At 45.5% G+C, this 18,692-nt stretch overlaps 1 protein-coding gene across 1 annotated transcript; it reads right to left on the bottom strand.

Moving 5' to 3' along the window:
- Positions 1-260: 260 nt before the first annotated feature.
- LOC127023886 (myosin heavy chain, skeletal muscle, adult-like) lies at positions 261-17,055 on the bottom strand. Its single transcript, XM_050908194.1, is given in 39 exon segments — positions 261-416; positions 1,039-1,134; positions 1,278-1,382; positions 1,469-1,639; positions 1,734-1,859; positions 2,129-2,332; positions 2,433-2,551; positions 2,554-2,740; positions 2,904-3,028; positions 3,201-3,366; positions 3,453-3,636; positions 3,922-4,118; positions 4,649-4,767; positions 4,933-5,059; positions 5,211-5,600; positions 5,689-5,779; positions 5,871-6,016; positions 6,102-6,278; positions 6,504-6,746; positions 7,548-7,803; positions 7,906-8,042; positions 8,698-8,821; positions 9,152-9,269; positions 9,363-9,450; positions 10,258-10,328; positions 10,483-10,792; positions 11,433-11,603; positions 12,380-12,529; positions 12,628-12,746; positions 13,389-13,527; positions 13,627-13,730; positions 13,837-13,935; positions 14,027-14,090; positions 14,221-14,313; positions 14,407-14,521; positions 14,620-14,647; positions 16,367-16,523; positions 16,617-16,760; positions 16,849-17,055. Coding segments are annotated over 39 exon segments (5,823 nt in total).
- Between the last annotated feature and the right edge of the window lie 1,637 nt (positions 17,056-18,692).

Below are 18,692 nucleotides of genomic sequence, written 5' to 3'. Positions count from 1 at the left end.
ACTAGATGACAAAAAGCTGTGCGGTGACATAGGTACACAAATTATAAGCCAAAGCTGTGCCCGGAAGCTAATGATGATAAGACCTAACCAGTAAAAAGAGAAATAAATGAAAACTGGTGCTCATGGTGCACATGCAAAGGAAGCTACATTCTGTATTCCCTAGACATTGACTTGGTTACAAAGACTAATTACAGAAGAAAGTGACCTAGAGGTTCACATTTTGTGCAGCCCTCAGGTCACTTTGCTGCCTCATGACATCCTCACTCTTCCTCTTCTATCTTCTTGCCGTGAAACTCCCGGCTCTTCACTCGGAGCTTGTTGACCTGCGACTCTGCAATGTCAGCCCGCTCCTCGGCTTCCTCCAGCTCGTGCTGGATCTTGCGGAACTTGGAGAGGTTGACATTGGACAGCTCCTCCTGTGCGGGGAGAGGGAGTCGGTGGTGAGGAGCCCAGGGCAGGGGTTTCACTCCTCCTGCACCTCGGCCTTGCAGGGCTGCGGCTCTTCCCTTGGGGAAGGCACCAACTTCCATCCCCCACCCACCACTGCTTACACGTAAGCCTCACACAGACCTCCTCATCCTCCCTTATTCAGGACGCCACTGTGACAAGCCTCACCAGTACTGTGTCACTCTTGAGGAGCAATTTTGTCTCTTGGATTTGTCATTTGTGTACTTATTCTCCCACTACTTGCTGCCCAACTATCAGTGTGACTTACTAGGTTGAGAAGGACCCTGAAGCCTTCTGCTGTTGATTACTAGCAGAGATTCATGAACTTCTCAGTCAGTGGATGTGGCCCCTGGGTTTGTTTAGTCTGACCTGCTGTATAAAACAGGCTGCAGAACTTCCCTCCGTTCATCGCTGACTGCAGGGTGCCCAGAACTCAGCAAGGCCTCATGACACGATAGTAAAATGGCATGGCCAGGGCTGTTGTGTCTTGGGAGTTTCTTCCATGCCCCTTTCCTGGCATTCATACTCATCTCAATGAGCGTGCTGCCCCGATGGAAGGTGGCTCTTGCCCATTCTTCGAGCAGTACTTACAGCCTCCTCAGCTTGTCTCTTGTAGGATTTCACCTTCATTTGCAGCTTGTCCACCAGATCCTGCAGCCTGAGAATATTCTTCCGGTCTTCCTCAGACTAAAGCAGTCGGCAAACAGGAAAGAGAGTGAATTATTGGTTCAGCATCATGTGAGGATAACAGTTCCTCTAGGGAATGGTGTCTGCAAAATCTGACTTGCTGTGAGAAAACTCTGCCAGCCCAAGGAGGCCTCCTGCCTTACCTGGTAGGTCAGCTCCTTCACCCTCCTCTCGTACTTGCGCACGCCCTTCACGGCTTCAGCGCTGCGCTTCTGCTCAGCATCAACCTCCCCTTCCAGCTCCCGCACCTGCAATGAGAAGCCCATCTTTGGAGCTTGCCTGGTATCTCTCCAAGGGACATGTTCACTCACGCACAAATACCAGCCCTACGCACTCTGGCCTCCAGCTTCTGGATTTGCTTCTTGCCTCCCTTCAGTGCCAACTGCTCGGCCTCATCCAGACGGTGCTGCAGGTCCTTCACCGTCTGGTCCAGGTTCTTCTTCATCCTCTCCAGGTGGGCGCTGGTGTCCTGCTCCTTCTTCAGCTCTTCTGCCATCATGGCTGCCTGATGGGAGCAAAGGGACAAAGCCATTTGGGGCTGGAGGCATTTTGGGGGAGCACACATCCACCATGAGCACTGAAAGGAGCCCCCGACTCACATCTGTGATGGCCTTCTTGGCCTTCTCTTCAGCATTGCGGGCTTCCTGGATCATCTCCTCCATTTCACCCTGAATTTGCATGATGTCTGTTTCCAGCTTCTTCTTGGTGTTGATCAAGCTGGTGTTCTGTGCAACAGGAAAGACATGATTTGTACTTTGAGACCTCATGCCTCCACATCAAGAGCTCAAAGTGCGAGTATTGTTTATGACAGTCTTTAATGCAGGAGTCCTCTTTAGAGCCATAGCAGCAAACCAGACATGGGTGGCTGGCTAGATTGGCCATATTACGGCATAGCTCTTCAAGTGGTTACATAGTAGTCACTTACAAGATGCATAGCAATCTCATTCTGTGTTGTCCCTTGTTGATGGGATTAATTTCCAGCAGAGTGCCTGACCTGGGTATGGAGGAGCTGCACACGTTCAGTGGCATCCAGAAGCTCCTGCTCAGCCACTTTCCTCGACCGCTCCGTCTGCTCCAGGGCTGCCCGCAGCTCCTCAACTTCAGCCTGCAACAGGTTTGCTCTGCGCTCCACCATGGCCACCTGCTCCTTCAGGTCCTCCTGTGTCCTGAGAGCATCGTCCAAGTGTATCTGGGTATCCTGTAAAAGAGGCAAGAGAAGTTGCAAGGCGGCAGTGTGCGCTTGGGTGCCAAAAATGTCACGGAAGCCTTTTCTCTTTCTGTAGCTTTGCTGAACGGACCTTGAGCACTGCCTGTGTGTTTCTCAGGTTCTTCTGTGCCTCCGCAGCCACGCGGTTGGCATGGCTCAGCTGGATCTCCATTTCATTCAGGTCTCCCTCCATCTTCTTCTTCAGCCGCAAGCTTCATTCCTGCTCCTGATCTCAGCATCCAGGGTGCTCTGCATGGACTCCACAATTCTGAGGTGGTTTCTCTTCAGCTGGTCGATCTCCTCATCTTTCTCTGCTATCTTCCTGTCAATCTCAGACTTCACCTGGTTGAGCTCAAGCTGGAGGCGCAGGATCTTCCCCTCTTCGTGTTCTAGGGAGGCCTGGACAAGTCAGCAGGAACAGTGACTTAAACTACTGCTTCCTTTCTAACTAATCTCTTATGCGGTACTACATGAAATCTAGGCTTGCTGCTTTCCTGCCATCTCTGCAGGTAACTATTCCCATACTTTTAGTCCGGACACCATTTATTAGCACTGTGTGTACCTCAGCTTCCTCCAGTGAGGCTTGGATTTCAGACTTCTCCTGCTCAATCTGCTTCTTGACTTTCTCCAGCTCATGAATTGCCTTTCCTCCCTCGGCAATCTGCTCCGTGAGGTCGGAAATCTCCTCTGTGGGAACAAAGACCAACAGCATGGTCAGGCACAGAGCCGAATGGGAAGGGCCCTGCCCCACCACGGTGACGGGCATCTTTGCCGACCTGCAGGCACAGACCCATGTGGAGCGGTGGGTAGTGGTGGATAGGGAGAAAGCCCAGCCAGGAGCAGAGGGCCAGGGACTTACGCTGCAAGTTCTTGTTCTCACGCTTCAGCGTTTCCAGGTGGTCCAAGGACTCCTCATAGGCATTCTTCATCTTGAACAGCTCCGTGCTGAGAGAGCGAGACTCCTTCTGGGAGGCTTCCAGCTCAGCCTGCGTTTCCTCATACTTCTGCTTCCATTCTGCCAGGATCTGAAGGGAAATGGGGCGTGAGTATGGATGTGGCAATCAGGAGGGGATGCTCTGCCCAGGAGCCCCAGGCCTGGAGCCCAAAAGACCTTGTCAAAGTTCTTCTGCTTCTTATCCAGAGCTGCGCAGGCAGCATTCGATCGCTCCACATCAATCATCAGGTCCTCCACTTCATTCTGCAGCCTCTGCTTTGTCTTTTCCAGGGAAGCACATTTGGCATTCACAGCCTCGACGTGTTCCTCTGCATCCTGCAGGCGCTGTGCCAGCTTCTTCCTGGGAGGAGATAAGCACAGCTCCAGGTTAGAGCTAAAGACTCTACCAGCATCCTAGCACCTACTGAGTATTCGGCCTGTCTTAGCCTTTCTAGCCTAAGGGCTACGTTTGTCCTTCCAATCGACACTTTCTCCACAGCACACTTTTTGTCTCTCTCCCCTCTACCACAAAGACAGTATATCCCTACCTTTGTCCCACCCCTGTCCCAACCCACTCTCAGAGACTCCAGTTTCCCTTGACAGTCTCAGTCCTCTCCAGTCATTCGACATCCCGCTTCCCACGTACTTGGCCTCCTCCAGCTCCTCTGTGCGCTGAATAGCGTCCGTCTCGTATTTGGTTCTCCACTGGGCCACTTCGCTGTTGGCCTTGGACAGGGCACGCTGCAGCTCCCCCTTGGCTTCCTGCTCCTCCTCATATTGTTCCCGGAGCAAGTCACAGTCGTGGCGAGCAGACTGCAAGGCGTGGGCCAGGGCATTCTTGGCCTGTGGCGACACTGGGATTGGTAACCTGAACACTTGTCTTGAGGTGCCTCTTGACAGTGAAATTGACAGTGACATTAGAATGAAACTCTAATGAGGCAAATGCAAAGCTGGGAGCTGATGAAGCCTTCATCAATGTGTTCTGGAGGATCAGGATGTGTTAGTGACAGGTGCTCTGGGGACGGTAATCTGCTGTCTCTGTAAATGTTTCAACACATGTGTCTGAATCCTGTCTTAGAGAGTATCGTCAGAACCTCATGAAAGCCTTGTGGATGACTTCCTCCCGCATCAACATCATTACACTTCTTTTCCTGCCTAGCTTATGAGTGGGGGTAGTGCATTACTGGTGTTCCCTCCAGTACTACGTGCGTTTGGGGAAAGAATGTTGAACCACTTTTGGTTTTAAAATATAATTTGTAGATCAGGTAAAAATATTGTAGATCAGGTTTTCCAGATTCATTTAGAGGTGATGTCGCTTGTTGAAAGAACAGTTTTGTCCCCAGAAAAAGTCATTTTATACTAAACATCCTCACCTTTGTTTCTTCCTCTAGATGTCTCTTGAGTTCCTCAATCTGTTGGGTAAATCCTTGCTTGCCCCTAGACAGCTGAGAAATCAGAGCATCTTTTTCCTCCACCTGGCGTGAATATTCACCTGGGAAGGGTAAAGTGAAAAAAAGTAACTAGACTATTAATAATATTTGTTCCTGTAAACCCCTGTGATCAGTAGCTCTGAGATACAAGCTACCATATTGCACCCTGTGGTATCCTCACGGCGTGCAGGTCCTCCCATTGCACCTCAGGAATGAGGATGTCTCACCTGACTCTGTCTGCAGACGAGCTCTTTGAGTATTGAGGTCATTGATCATGCGCTGATTCTGCTCCTCCTTAGTTTTAATCTCACTCAGCTGATCTTCCAGTGTGCGGCACATCTTCTCCAGATTTGCCTAGATAGCAAATACAAGGAAGGAAAGGAAATGAACACCTGGACTCTTACTTATCCTCACAGCAGGGATTTTTTTATGAGAATGCGGCTGGTAGATGCAGCCTATGTGCCATACCTTGGCCCTGGGAGCATGTTCTACTGCAATTCTATACCTTGGCTTTGGAGACCGACTCCATGTTACTGGCCAAGTCGTCAATCTCCATCTTCAGCTCACTCTTCTCCTTCTCCAGCTTCTGCTTCACTCGTTGCAAGTTGTCGATCTGCTCCCCAAGCTCAGCTGTGCTGTCTGCATGCTTCTTCCGCAGGGCGGCAGCCGTGGCTTCGTGCTGCAGCGTGGCCTCTTCGAGGTCACGGCGCATCTTCTGAAATTCTGCCTCGCGCTTCTTGTTCACCTCGATCTGAGCTGCAGTAGCCCCGCCTGCTTCTTCCAGGCGCTCGCTGATCTCCTCTAGCTCCCTCGAGAGGTCAGCCCGATGCTTCTCTGCTTTTGCCCGAGAGGTTCGTTCAGCCTCAATTTCCTCCTCCAGTTCTTCAATACGAGCCTGGGGAACATTAGGCACCCTTCACACCCATGCCCTCCTCCTACCTGACCTGTGTCTGGGTGAGAGAGGGGAAGGAACAGAGACTTACCTGCAGCTCCTTGATCTTCTTCTGTAACTGCATGCCCAGGGCTTGCTCATCCTCGATTTTGCTCTGGATCTGGTTGATTTCAAAGTCTTTCCTTTGGGCAGAGCAAACCGTGTTAGAGCTCAAAGAGAAAAGGCAAGTGCACCAGCCCAGCACTCACACTGTGGCCCCACAGCCACACTTACTTCTTCAGTTTCTCATCCAGCTGCTGCTTATCATTTTCCAAATCCATTATGCTGTCATGGGCCAGCTTCAGGTCTCCTTCGAGTTTCCTCTTAGCTCTCTCAAGGTCCATGCGCAGCTTCTTCTCTTGCTCCAGGGACCCTTCCAGCTAAACAGAACAAGACCATCAGGGCTCTGCCAGCCAGGTTGAACTCCATACCTGTCCTGTTCTTGCTGTCTGCCGGTGTGCTTACATCGTCCACTTGCTGCTCCAGCTTGGTCTTAGCTTTGGTCAGCGTATTGACTTTGTCCTCTTCTGCCTGCAGGTCGTCCAGTGTCTGCTGATGGGCCTCTTGGAGGGCTTTCTTCTCTTTTGTCAGCTTGGCGATGGTCTCGTCCAGGGCTGCCATCTCCTCTGTGAGGTTTTTCACCTGTTGATTGTAAGAAAGTGCCAAAAGTCTGTGTAGAAGACCTGACTGCTAGTGACCTTTGCACTTTGCAGTGCTTAGCCGGGAGCTTGTTCTTCATTTGGGATGCCTAGCTGCCTCGCTGTGGTGCTCCTGGTATGTTCGAAACCTAGCTTTGTTCTGAGGATACCAGGCTGATGTGGGAGGCATCTATCCCTTCACCCTTTATGTGACTCCCTGTGTGTGTACCTTGTTTTCAGTGGCATGCTTTTCCTTCTCCACTTTGGCCAACGTCAACTCGAGGTCATCAATATCTTTCTTCAGCTCTGAACATTCATCCTCCAGTTTCCTCTTCTTGGCTGTCAGCTCAGCATTAATTTCCTCCTCATCCTCAGCCCTTTCAGTCACCTCCTTAATTTTGGCTTCCAGCTGGATTTTGGTTTTGATGAGCTGGTCACATCTTTCCTCAGCATCAGCCAAGCTATCTGCTTCCTGGTGGGGAGACACAGATTTTTGTGGGTTGTAATGTTTTGAAGTATCTCTGCTCTGTCGTTTGTGTCACTGAGGAGGCACGTGTTAAAGTGGGGGCTGAACCTGGCCTTCCACTCCAGCAACTGGAGGATCTTGCCAGGTGTCTACTGGGAAACCTGTTCATCTGGTATCAATATCGAATCCAAATTTTTTGTGTCTCTTAAAAATGCCTCACAGAGAGGGCAGCTGACGGAAGAAAGTATTCAATAGCTTTTTCTTTTTAATTGACTCATCATGAACCTCATAATATTTGCAGAGTAAAGGCTTTGTGAGAATAATTTAGTGGAGCAAGTGGTGTTTTGTTTGGTGTGAAGAAACTGCCTTTTCCTAATTGAGTTTGAATGGGAAGTATCTGTGTTTCTGAAAGTAATCAAGGCCGCCTGGTGTAGCTGTAAGCAGGAAAAGTGGGTCCTTCTCAGCTTTGCCTTTACTCTGTTAGACAGGTGCACTCCTTTGAAAGCTGAGTAGATGGAGATACTTCCCTTCCAGTTCAGAGCTCTCTGCTGTGGCTTACATGTTGGCTAGTGTTACATGGTTCTTTCCTCGGACAGCAGGAATGCCGAGTCTCATGCGGGGCTGCCATGAGACTCACCATGCCCCTGCCAGCGCCTGTTTACTCAACGTTAGAGTGCCTTAGAGTGTGTGATTTAGACTGTTTTCTACTGCATGTTAGTTAGCTTCCTGTGAGTCTCTGCTTAGAATAAGCAGCATTCTGGCTGTATATCGTTCTTTTCCCAGGGACAAATGAATGGTGATCCTCACCGCCTGCACTTGGAGCTGCAGGTCATTTTTCTCCTGCAGTAAGGTCACCATTTTCTCCTCCAGCTCCTTCCTCTTTGCCTCAGACTTTGCAAGCTCTTCCTTGGTTTTCTCAAACTCTTCTTTCATGTTGGCCATCTCCTTCTCAGATTCTGCACTCTTCAGCAAGGGCTTGATCTTGAAGAACAGCTTCATCCAGGGCCAGTGCTTGACATTCATGAATGCACGAACATTGTATTGGATACAGAAGATGGATTCCCTGAAGTGAAATTCACATGGCTATTGCATAGCTTGGGTGTGATTAATTTACACTTCATTAGCCAAGTACCATGAGAACAAACTAAATATGAGAAATGTGTACCTCCTCTCCACCATTCTCCGATACTCCACTCTCATCAGGAAGCCTCTGCACCTGGCTTGTGTGCGAGTGATGATTTCTGCCAGCTTGTCATCTCTCATTTCCTCCAGGAGTCCCAGCAGTCCAGCTTTGAAGAATACCTTGAGAAAGGAAATGTTGCAGCATGTTGTTGTCAGGTAGTACAGAATAGAGGCACAGAGTCTTTCAGGATCCTGATAGACCTTAATGGCCATGACCAGCCTCATCTCGGGCCCCCTCCCGAACTCTCTGCCCAAGGGCCTACGAGCTTCCTATAAGCTCAGCCCTCAGCATTCAGTCCCTGTCTGAGCTATGTGGTATGCGTTCTGGTTTCCAGTTCAGCCATAGCCTCAGCCACACCTATACCTGGTCATGGACCCCAGTGAGCTTTACCATGACGTGCGGACTTACTTCCTGGCTTGATGTTAGACCAATCTCATTGCTGTGGATCTGTCCAGACATTAATGAATAGTGCCTGGGCCTTGTTAGCCTACCTATATCTGAACCTGACCAATCTTGAAAACCAAGTCTTTATGGCTTCACCTCAGACCTTCTTTATTGTCACAAACGTGCCTAACGATCTGGACTCCTGGTTGAACTTGACTACCATTCCAATGTCTTCCCCACTTGCCTTGCTTGAGTCCTGTTGGGCTGGGCACTTGCTGATTGAGACCCCTACCCTGCCAGCTCTGTTACTGTACTGTGTTCCCTGCCCCTGATGGAGCAGCCCACCCTTACCACTCCCTGACAAACTTTAAACACAGGTCTTGTTTCTACCTTGGTGTGACCAAATCTGTACTGGGTGTGGTCCACATCAATCGAGCCAAGGAGCTTTTCTGAAGCCTTCTTGCTGTCCATGAACTGTCCCTCCGGAATAGCACTTGCATTAAGCACTCTGTATCTGTAAGAGAAAGCAGAACATGAAGAAGTCCCCATCACCAAAACCACCACTGTAATTGAACCCCACAGCCTTCTCAGACTGTCTCATTGAACCAGTCTCATGCCTGGAGGCAGTTCATCCTTTCAGAACAGGATATAGAGAATTTTTTTTACTATTAACCCTAAGTGCAAGAGCATCCTGATCTCAGCAATGTCATATCATCATGAACTGATGGTGAAACATTTCTATATTACTGCTCAGTACCAATTTAAAGTATAATGTTTCAAGTATATTACGATACTCAGGCTCTTCAGCTTGGTCTGAATGGGCAGAAAGGTGTAGCGCTCTTACCTTTGTTTGAAGTCAGCATACAGGACTCTGCTGGGGAATCCTTTCCTGCATATTCTGATCCCTTCCAGCACACCATTGCACCGCAGCTGATGTAGCACCAGCTCATGCTCCATGGCACCTAACAAATATCACCATTAGTGACTACCCCTCTGTGTGACACTCAGAGAAGAGCTTCTGTGGCTTGAGTTTTCCTCCTATTGTATCCCCTTACCAGGTGTTTTTGTTTCATTTGGGATGATGCATCGTACAAAATGGGGGTGAGTGCTTCTCAGGTTAGCCATCAGCTTGTTTAAATTCTCCTGTAAGATCATGAAATGAAATTTATATTATTAAGCGTAAGCACTGGAAGCTTAATGGCGGGTGTATCAAACTGAGTGTTTCAGGATGCAGATCTGTCTTCTCTAAAACATCTTGCAGAACTCCCAAAGGCAAACTTGGAAACTAGAGGCTCCCAGATTTTTGATTTTGAAATTCTTTTGTAGAATAACAGTTAGTATTACTTTTCCTTGATCTCCTTTTACAAATACAGATCTGCAATCTCACAGCTTTCCTTCCAGCTGGTATTTCTTGTGGTATTTAGTGGGGCATTTTAAGTGGATAACGTACTCCTGGTTAAGCGTGACTAGTGTCTGATTTTGCAGCTAAATAAGTTCTTTTTAAAAGGATGGAATATATGTACAGACCATATAAATTGACTTTTTTAGTAGTAATTTAATCTCCCTAAATGTCTCCGCCTCCACCAAATGGAAACCTTGAAAACATAAGTGAAAACTAACCTCAAAATTCATTAATTTAATGTAATTTAAGACCCACTCTCTTTCCCCATTGAAATTAAAACATTGCCTTACAATCTTACAATCTCAAGGAATTTTTTTGCTTTTGATGTTTGATCTATTATTTTTGAATTCTACAATGTGTCAATACTGAAAATTGCAGTGAGGTAGAGTTTTTGTAGTGTTCTAACAGAGTACTTCTGTAATTTCCAAGGATGTCAATGGAAGGATTTTCAAGGATGACAAGAGCTATGACCAAAACTGAAACAGATCTTTCAGATTCAGAATAAAATTGCTTTCCATCTTCAAAGAGATAACGAATTTTACCCTTACCCTGAAAAGAGCTGAGACAGTCTGGAAAGAAGAACCCTTCTTCTTGCCACCCTTTTTGCCACCACCACCCTCTGCAAATGCAAGGAAAGAAAAAAAGTACTAAAATATGGATGTTGCATATTGGACACTACAGAACACAAAACAACTTTAAATGTTTAGCGTTTACTGCTTTAATTCTGTGTCAGTATTGTCCCACACTGAAAACACAGTTTTCACAGAGCTGACCTGCATCTGCTCCACCATAGCTGGCAAAGAGTAAGGCCAGTGTCTTCACAGATGATTTCTGGTACAACCCAATGACAGTTTCATTCAGGGGGTCTTTGTTCTTCTCCAGCCAGCCAGAGATGTTGTAGTCCACTGTACCAGCATAGTGTATCAGGGAGAAGTGGGCCTCAGCCTTGCCTTTGGCAGGCTTGGGCTTCTGGAAGTTGCTGGACTTGCCCAGATGCTGGTCATAGAGCTTGTTCTTGAAAGAGGTGTCAGTTGCCTTGGGGAACATGCACTCCTCTTCCAGGATGGAGAAGATGCCCATGGGCTGGAAGGTACCACAAGAAGTGACAGAGAAAAATAATAATGATGTGAAGCATGTGCTATGAACGTCAAAGGTACCAGTGTGTTGCTGGTAGCATCTCAGCCTGGATAAGAAGGGCCTAAGTTTGTCAGGAGTTGTTCTCAGCCAGGGAGCTTATTTCTGCCTTCCCTTGCCTTCCTGCAGCCTATCTTCAAGGAACTGATAAGAACATCTGTCCAGTTCAGGTTGGAATTGGGAGTAGAATTGGAGGGAGAAGTGGTAAACAGAAAAATAATTGGGAAAATAGCTACAAGAGGCCCAGTTGTTCTGGGAAGTCGGGCAAGACGATATTTATTTCCCAAATTTCTGTGTGGAGTTCTGATTTGAGTCTTCAGAGGAAAAAGGAGAGTGACTCCAGTTTGTTTTCAAGAAGTCTGTTGGTGGGAGCCCAGGCTACCTTTTCCATGCTTGAAGACCAGGTAATGCAGGATTGATGAGACAGATTTGCATTTCCTACTTTCTCTTCCCTAGACTAAAATACATTTCAGTGCAAAATATTTTAACTGACACTGAATGTCTGGCTGTGAGTTCTGTCTGAGCTGAATCTGGCTCAGAAACATCACAGAATTCCAAAATACGTCGCACACTTGTATGGAAAAGGTACCTTCTCAATGAGCTCAATGCACGCAGCCAGGTCCATCCCAAAGTCAATGAATGTCCATTCAATTCCTTCCTTCTTGTACTCCTCCTGCTCCAGCACGAACATGTGGTGGTTGAAGAACTGTTGCAGCTTCTCATTGGTGAAGTTGATGCACAGCTGCTCAAAGCTGTTGAACTGCCCAAAGCAAGAAGAGGTGCACAGCTTCTCAAGGTGTGGCAAACACCACAGGGTATTGCTAGCATTCTCCTAAAGCTGTTTGAAGTTCCCCAGCTGAAACACCACTCCTAACCGTACTGTAACAGCGTGTGTTTCCTCAGCAGGACTTCTATTGTAGAATTTACTGTCCTCAAAGGATTTTATTATTATTACTTTTGAAATCAAGCTAAAAGTAACAATTCTTTTTTACTGTGCTACTCAAGAGCAAATCCTTCAGTAACCTTAGCTGCAGCATCGTGCAGGTGTCTCAGCTCTCTGACCTCCCAGACAGTGGAAACCTCCTCAGTGTCCCACCCAAGAATTTCTCTGCCCTCAGATCAACAATCCAGGGACTTCTCTGCTCTGACACGGAAGTCCTAGCATCATCAGTGCGTTCACAACACAGGAAGCATGCTGTGAACTTTCCCATAGCACGGCCCACATCTGTGTGAGCCTTAGTCCTAGAGTTGTCTCTTTGTTTGCGAAGCCTAAGACTTTTGCAAACTCAGGGGCCTCTGAGATCATTTGTCAGAAAGCAGAGCTTTCTTCTACCTGTTGACAGTGTTAGAATCAAAGTGTTTGTTAGTAAAGCCATTTGAGGGTGCTACTGTGACAGAGAAGAGGGAGGGGTTTCTAGAAAACTGCCGATGAGGAGGATAAATCTCTGAATCTTCTTAAAAAGAAGTGTGTTTCTGAGTCCTCATGACCCCTCTCTGCCCCTCCCTTGACTATGGTGCCGAACCCTTGTTCCTTACGTCAAAGATCTCAAAGCCAGCAATGTCCAGGACACCAATGAAGTACTGTCTGGGTTGCTTGGTATCCAGCTGTTGGTTGATGCGAATAACCATCCACAAGAACATCTTCTCATAGACAGCTTTTGCCAGGGCACCAACTGCATTGTTCACCTAAAGTGGAGAAGACAGGACTGGAGTTACCTCCCAGGGTCAAAGAAGAATGCTCAAGTACTCTTTCAAGCTATGTATTTTCAACCTCCAGATTTTACCTGTTCCACAGTTTGACCTTTGGTCACAAATTCATTCCCAACTTTGACTCGGGGATAGCACAGGGCTTTGAGCAATTCAGCTGAGTTCAGGCCCATCAGGTAGGCAGCCTTGTCAGCCACTGAAGAGGGAGAGAGAGAGAGAAGCATTTATCTTTGGACAATGTCTAGAATTTTGTCAGTGTGAACAAATCTGCTGTTCATGTTCTAGAAATGGAAAAGCATTGGTCTGGTCTTATACAGAAGGTCTGGGAAGGAAAGTAAATTCTGGAAGCTGATGATGGCCTTCTTTGAAAGCAAGAACAGGTATCGGTTGGATAGGAGTAGCTGTAATCTGGAAGTTCACAGAAGAACCCCAAAAGCCTCTGAGAATACATGAGGCATGCATGCAGCACCTTCCTTTTCTGTGGAAAGGGGATTTCTGCATAGCAAAGAATGCAGGATTTATTTCACCAAAAATATAAATGCACATCATGGTGACCTAGTGGTTGAAGGTTTCACAGAGAGAGTGATATCCTGTGTTGAGGCTGAAGTTCCCCCTTTCAGGCTGTGTGTGTTTGGGGATTATCCATTGGATAAAATAATGGTATTTCCCATGATCAGGGAAGCACCTCTGCAGCTAGATAGACAATGAACAAGGATGCTTTTCCTCAGTGTTTTATGTGTTGACTCAGGCTAACAAAGGCCTGTCTTTGGAGGCTAACATATGATCTCTGCAAACAGAGAAGTTCTTTGAACAAGTCAGTTGCTGAATTTGCTGATACCTTCTGTGCCATCGGGCTCTGCCTGCTCCTCTCGTTGTTTCTGCTTGAACTTCAGGTTCCCGTAGTGCATGACAGCCCCTGTCAGCTTGTAGATGGCAGTCTTTTCATCAGCAGTGAAGCCCAGGATGTCAATGGCACTCTGCAGTCAAAACAATGAAGTAAATTACATGTCCTTAGTAGGTCACCTTTGTCACCTTTGAGACACGTACAACAGGTACCTTTTTGCTGTGTTACTTACATCTGTAGCCATGAGCTCCTCCTGGTCATCAATACTGGGAACAGTGACCTCACCTTGACTCACATAGTGGAAATCATAAGGGTTGGTAGTAATGAGGAGCATGTCTGAAAGCAGGAAGAGGCAAGGCACAGGCTTAGTTTTGCCAACCAGGTAATAGAGGGAACTGTTGCTCAGCAATCATCTTCAAAAAGACACAATGATCCTTCCTACCAATTAGCTCCGGCTTCTTGTTGGACATGATCTGATAAAATATGTGGTAGCTTCTTTCTGCCTTCAGCTGGAAAGTGACTCTGGACTTCTCCAGCAGATCTGGCAAGGAAGGTAGAAAGAGTTAGGCACAGGAAGGCACATGGAGGTGGGAATTTAGGAAGGAATGGATCAGGCCAGGAGAGTGTCTTACAAGTTTCAATGTCAGCAGAAGCCAGTTTGCCTGTGGCCCCGAAGTGGATTCTGATGAATTTGCCCTGTTAAGGAGAAGCAGCAGCATTTCAGCCTGGATGGGTTCTTTTGATGTCTCCTTTACATGGATTACTGCTAGGGCCATCACTTATCTTGTAATGAGAGAGAGAGATTTTGTCCAAAGCCACAACTTACAAAGCGTGAGGAGTTGTCGTTCCTCACGGTCTTGGCGTTTCCAAAGGCCTCCAGCAGTGGATTGGCGCTGATGATTTGATCCTCAAGCGTTCCCTACAAGACAATAATTATTGCTGGTTATCCTTTCCAAAAATCATGTCAGGAACAGAGGAAAGCATTGATTCAAGCTAGTATCTATTAATTTACCTGCATTTTGCCTGCCTGCTGCTCTTCCTTCTTCTTCTCCCCACTTGCTGCAATTGTTGCAAAGTACTGGATGACACGCTTTGTGTTCACAGTCTTCCCTGCACCGGATTCTCCGCTGTCAAACCAAAGAGAGAAGCAGAGAGCGTGTGGTCAGGCAGGAGGTCCCCTGGCACCGGGTAGCCCTGCAGGGACCCGAGCAGGGGGTGTACATACGTGATCAGGATTGACTGGTTCTCGCGATCTGTGAAAGAGGCAGAAACAAAGATGCTGTTAGTGGCATTCTTGAGTAATATAGAACACGTGTGTGATAAATACAAGCAGTGCTTTTAGAGATCGTGTATATTATATGGAGAGGGCTGGAGTTATCAGAGTTTGGATTTCTTCAGTGTTTTTTTCACCTCTGAGGTATTCATTTAAACTCCCTTTTCAGTCATTGAAATAGGACATTTCTTCTTCATTTGACCTATTTCTCATATCAATCTCTGTATGAAATGAATACTGATGCAAGAATGCCCTTTACTTTCCAGTGACTTCAAGAAGTCTGGAGGATTACCTTCCACAGAGAAGTCTGTTATAGAGATTGGAAGGTTTTGGTATGAAAGAACTCCCTGTAGAATCCACAAAGATTAATTTCACATTTCTTGTGTGCCTTTTTAAGGTCCCAGCAAGAATAACTAACTGCTTACACATCTGTGACTCCTCAAACAATTTAAGAATCTGAGATCATTTCATACCTGTTTCCCTTTAACAAAATACCCTTTGAGAAGTCTGGTTAATTAGGTCTCATCTCTAACTAGCAAGGGGTTGTAGCCACTAACTGTATGGGTCAAAAGAATTCTGATCTCCTCCTTACCTAACTCATTTGTAGAAGTGTAGAGATTTAATCAATGTTGAAAATGTTTAAATAAGATCTTTTTTTTTTCTCCTTTTCTTAGTTTTCCTTTTCACCAGTGAATTCAAAGGAATGAATTCTTTCTGAGGTGGGAAAGAATGTAGGTTTTTGTTGTTTTGGTTGTATTTGTTTCAGATTGTTTCTGCTCATTTTTTGTTTATTTCTGTCTTTACAAGTCTGTTTTAAAGACACTAACTAAGAGAAAGATGAAAGAAGGTAGCAAATGTAAAAAAAAAATGCTAAAGTACTTGTTATTCATGAACCTGCCCCAGTGTTAAAAGTGGAAGTGGAAAAGGAGAAAAAAAAACCCATTCAAATTATCATTCTCTTTTTATTCAATATTCAGGCACTTTTTTTAACAGTCAACATTACTATTCTGTGATGTTCAGTAAGGTCCTTGTGGAATCATGAAACAACTGTAGATGCATGACCATCAAACCATTGATTCCCTTCTGCATATTGCAGTTTTGAGCACAGAATTCTAGTCCTTTCTGGGCAAGTAACTTTCATGCCTAAGAAGCAAATCCATAATACAGGAGTATTAACTAATAGCTAATTTGAAATGAAGGCATTTATCACTGTTTCCTGAGGCTGCAACTTCATTGGGATTCTGGCTCTTGTTCTTTCCCAAGAAGTTGTAAGTATCAGAATAACACTTGAAATCAGATCATTTGCTTTTTCAAACAATGTCTTCATGAAGCCAAAACAGCTGGAAATTAACCAACAATACAGTTTTGGGAGAGATTAATTAAATTGTTCAGAGCTTTATTAATATTTTCTGTCACATTTTGAGCAAATCAGATCTCAGTAACAGGTAGGGGAGAATTTTTGTTTCACCTGACTCAATTCATCCTATTAATTATTCTTCACTGTAACTTTTTCAGTGCTCTTGTCTGCATGCTATCAATTAGAGTTTTAAAAATCATTAGGACAGAACTGTGTCTCATGCATAATATCAGCAACTGGTAAAATAAGTTAATTAAAGGCTCATGCTGAGGTTTACACACACAAATTTTAAAAAAAAACAACAATTGTTATATCTCCATGAAGATGCTGCCATGGTCTCACCAGTCAGCATGAACTGATAGGCATTGTCAGAGATGGAGAAGATGTGTGGAGGGGCCTCCTGGCGCTTCTTGCCTCGGTAGGCCAACACCACCTCTGGGTTGTACACCGGCAGCCACTTGTAGGGGTTGACAGTGACACAGAAGAGACCCGAGTAGGTCTGCGAGGAAGGGAGAGAGCACATTGGCTTCCACTTAGCCTGGCAGAGCAGTTCCTCCTAGCTACCCAAAGGAAGACTGCTGCTGGTACTTACGTAGATCATCCAGGCTGCATAACGCTCTTTGAGGTTGTACAGCACAGCAGGTTCGTGGAGGTGGGTCATCATGGCCATGTCCTCGATTTTATCATACTTGGGAGGGTTCATGGCGAAGATTTGATCTTCCTTCACAGTCAGAGTCTGACGAAGAATAAAGAAATGCATGTATGTCAGCTAAGAGCTGAGACTGGGAATTACATACTGTTTTTAAACCTTGGTTTTTACTCACTTCTCCTGCTTCAGACTTGACAGTGACCTTCCCTGATTCTTTGCTCTGGATTGTCCCTTTCACAAAGGATTCCTTAGGATGGGCCACAAAGACGGATGTCTTGGCATCGAAAGGCTTGTTCTGGGCCTCAATTCTCTCCTTTTCTGACTTTCGGAGGTAAGGAGCTGCCTCCCCAAAAACAGCCATCTCAGAGTCTGCAGAGGCCATGGTTGCACTTACACAGGAGGCACAGTCAGCACAGTACTCTGTAGGAAAGAAGATATGTTGGGTCAGTGAGTGAACAGCTTTATGTGGAAAAGAGGAAATCTCTTGCACTTTGATCTCTTCAAATATTTAAGTAGGTATAAACAAGTCAAAAGTAGGATTTAAGCTTCCCAGTCTTGGCAGAAAATACTTGCATACTTTTCTGAAATTAATCCTTAGACATCTAGCCATTTAACAAAGTATAGAAAAGTTCTTTAGTGTCGCAGTATTGTAATACAGTTTAGCAGTATTACTTCAATTTTGTGGACTCTAGTGAATTTGGACATTGCCATAACAGAGACTTCATATTAAATAAGTCTCTGGGTTTTTTTAAAAATACTACCCGAGAGTCTCTGAGAGACTTCCGTGTCTGATAGCAAATAGTGGCTTTTCAATGGAAAATTTACTTGCTATGGACAATTCATCTTGCATTATGACAGATGATATAAATGTCACTATGTCCTGTTCTGCTTTCTAGAAAACTTACACTGTTGGATTTCTTCCTGTTCCTTAAAAGTTGCTAAATTCTGGTGGCAGAGGCTGGAAGTCAGTCACTGCTGTTTGACAACATAGCAACTCATTTTGTGTTGCACAGATATCCGGAGCTAATATATAAGCTGAACGAAAAAATGCTGCCTTCAAACCTAGAATAAAATCACTGGTGATAGAGACAGTCCCTGATACAAATGGATATCCAAGGCTTATAGGAAGTTAAATGGAATAAAAAGGTATATGCTTTGCCCAGAAGTTCACAGGAGTCATACACTTACCTTGAAATTTTCTGTCAAGACTGGGCACAGCTCTCCAAAGAGACTTTTATAGAGTCTGGTATGCAGATGCTCTGGATGTTTCCTTTTCCTTCAGTCAAAATATATTTTGGCAAACCATCTTTGGCAAAACATTGTCTGGCAAACTTAACTAACGGCATAATTGTCATTTGATTGGACTAGATATATTTAGAAATGTTTTACATCTTACCATTCCTGTGGATACATTTCCTATAAATAGTCTGACAGGGCTAATTAATAAGGGAATCTTGACTAGTCAAGGCACTAAAAGAACTTGGATGTAGAATTTATAGGTTCCTCTACTGTCTCTACTGATAACTTGATCTTTGACCCAGAAGAGATTCCTTGGCATTTCTGTACTGCAACTCTTCCAGACATAAAATGGGAATAATATTATGTATCTTGTGCACGTGGTCCTGTGAATTTCGGGGTTGCCTTTACAGCATTAGAAAAGACAATTCTACAAAAGACAAATCATGACTAAATGTCATTCAGTAATCCATTATATGTTATATTGAAAAGGGGAAAACCAGACACATATTGTGGGCCAGGACTTTGACTGCAATAGCGTGAGATACAGAGGGAATCCAAGAGACAGCAAGTCAGAATACAAGTTCAAGTTTGGACACGCAATTCGTGGCTAGAGTGTGAAAGGTGACTCCTTAGCTATAAAAAGAAATAAATACCTATGTGAGCAAATCTGCACTTGATATTTTGCAGAAATTGAAAAATCCAAAATATGCATACTAGAGGAATGTTCACTGTTGCTGTAGTCAGTCATAACTGATATTAGAGAAAAGTCTTACCTAGACT

Source organism: Gymnogyps californianus, chromosome 19 (assembly GCF_018139145.2).
Source record: "Gymnogyps californianus isolate 813 chromosome 19, ASM1813914v2, whole genome shotgun sequence".
NCBI classification, from domain to species: domain Eukaryota; kingdom Metazoa; phylum Chordata; class Aves; order Accipitriformes; family Cathartidae; genus Gymnogyps; species Gymnogyps californianus.
Note: the sequence above shows the minus strand (reverse complement) of the source record. Positions and strands in the feature narration are given on the sequence as shown.